General features: G+C 62.9%; 1 protein-coding gene across 1 annotated transcript; it reads right to left on the bottom strand.

Annotated features, from left to right (window-relative positions):
- Positions 1 to 15: 15 nt before the first annotated feature.
- GPX3 (glutathione peroxidase 3 (plasma)) lies at positions 16 to 1,154 on the bottom strand (the record flags this gene model as incomplete). Its single annotated transcript, XM_010297400.1, is given in 4 exon segments — positions 16 to 225; positions 318 to 417; positions 638 to 755; positions 1,001 to 1,154. Coding segments are annotated over 4 exon segments (582 nt in total), but the record flags the coding sequence as incomplete, so codon positions are not given.
- Between the last annotated feature and the right edge of the window lie 357 nt (positions 1,155 to 1,511).

Raw genomic sequence — 1,511 nt, 5'->3', positions numbered from 1 at the left:
TGGCGGCCCCAGCCTCTACTGGCCCTGCTGCTGCTGCCTCATGTAGGCGATGATGTCGTTCTTCACGACAGCAATGTTGGCACGATGGTACCAGCGCATGACGGGCACGCCATCAGGGCCCACCAGGAACTTCTCAAAGTTCCACTTGATGTCGTGGTTCCGCAGAGGCTCCCAGAAAAGGTTCTTGGGGTTCCCAAACTCCTCTGCCACCGGGGGACAGGCATTCTGTAATGGAGAACCGGTGCATCACTGCCTTGTCCCTCCACAAAAAACAAGCTGGGTGTTGCCCCCTCATCCCACCTTGCCATGGTACCCACCTTCAGGTAGGTGTAGACCTTCTGCTCCTTGGCCCCGTTCACATCCCCTTTCTGGAAGAGCTGGAAGTTGGGGACGAAGCCGCCCCCCGGACGGACGTACCTGCAAGGGGAGGGTGGGCAGTGTGTCATGTAACCAGCAGCTCTGGGTGCTGTTCAGGGGTGGTGGGGGAACCCCAAGCCCTGTGCTTTTTGGGGACACAGCCCCGGGCTGGGAGTGGGTCACAGCCAGCAGGAGCTGCAACCTCTGCACCCACCACCTTGCTGGGGACCCCAGCCCAGCTGGGGAGCAGATGCCCCACCGCTTCTGCCACAGTACTCACTTCAGCGCAGGGAGGATCTCCGAGTTCTGGCCAGGTTCCTGCTTCCCAAATTGGTTGGAGGGGAAGCCCAGGACGACAAGCCCGTAGGGCCCCAGCTCATTTTGTAGTGCATTCAGTTCTGCATGCAAGCGGAGCCAGGGCTGGGTTAGCAGGGGACCGGGCTTACACCCCCACCTGCACCAACCCCCTCCGAGCATCCCCGGCTGTGCCAGGCCATGGGCAGCAGGCATTCCGCCTTTCCCAGCTCCCCAGGGCAGGACACGCCACAGGGCCCTGCCTGGGGCTGCGTGCCTGGCTGACGCTGCCTGCTCCTCGGCTGCCTGCCCTGTCCCCCAGGGCGCCCATGCCCCACGGGACCCTTACCGAGGTACTGCAGGGTGAGGCCTCAGTACGTGGCCACGTTGACGAAGAGCACCATCTTCCCCGCGTACTTCCTAAAGGGAACGTACTCGTCCCCGTCGATGGTCAGGGCCCCATAGTCGTAGATGGTGCCCTGTACCGAGCCGTAGCATTTCACCTGTGGGGCAAGGAGCATCCCATGGTACCAGGCTGGGGGCTGCCAGCCAACCTGCTCACCCACCCCATGGCCACCCACACCCTGTGGAGCAGTGGGTCCAGCGCTGGCTGAGATGGCAGCTGCCCGCCTTGTGTCTCCTGCCCTGAATGCTGCTGGCAGCAGCCAGGCTCTGGCATGCCAAGGTCATGGTGGTAGGACAGGCTGGCTTGTGCGTGCACACGTGTGCACACATGTGCACATCTGGCCAGGGGGTCTGGCTGCAGTGGAGGGATGTTTACCCGGCCAGGATCAGGCATGAAGGCAAGAGGCTGCAAAACAGCCCGTGCTGGTGTGCCAGCACAGGAGGAGACCAGCCCC

This window comes from Phaethon lepturus, unplaced genomic scaffold (assembly GCF_000687285.1).
Source record: "Phaethon lepturus isolate BGI_N335 unplaced genomic scaffold, ASM68728v1 scaffold41020, whole genome shotgun sequence".
In the NCBI taxonomy this organism is placed as follows: Eukaryota; Metazoa; Chordata; class Aves; order Phaethontiformes; family Phaethontidae; genus Phaethon; species Phaethon lepturus.
Note: the sequence above shows the minus strand (reverse complement) of the source record. Positions and strands in the feature narration are given on the sequence as shown.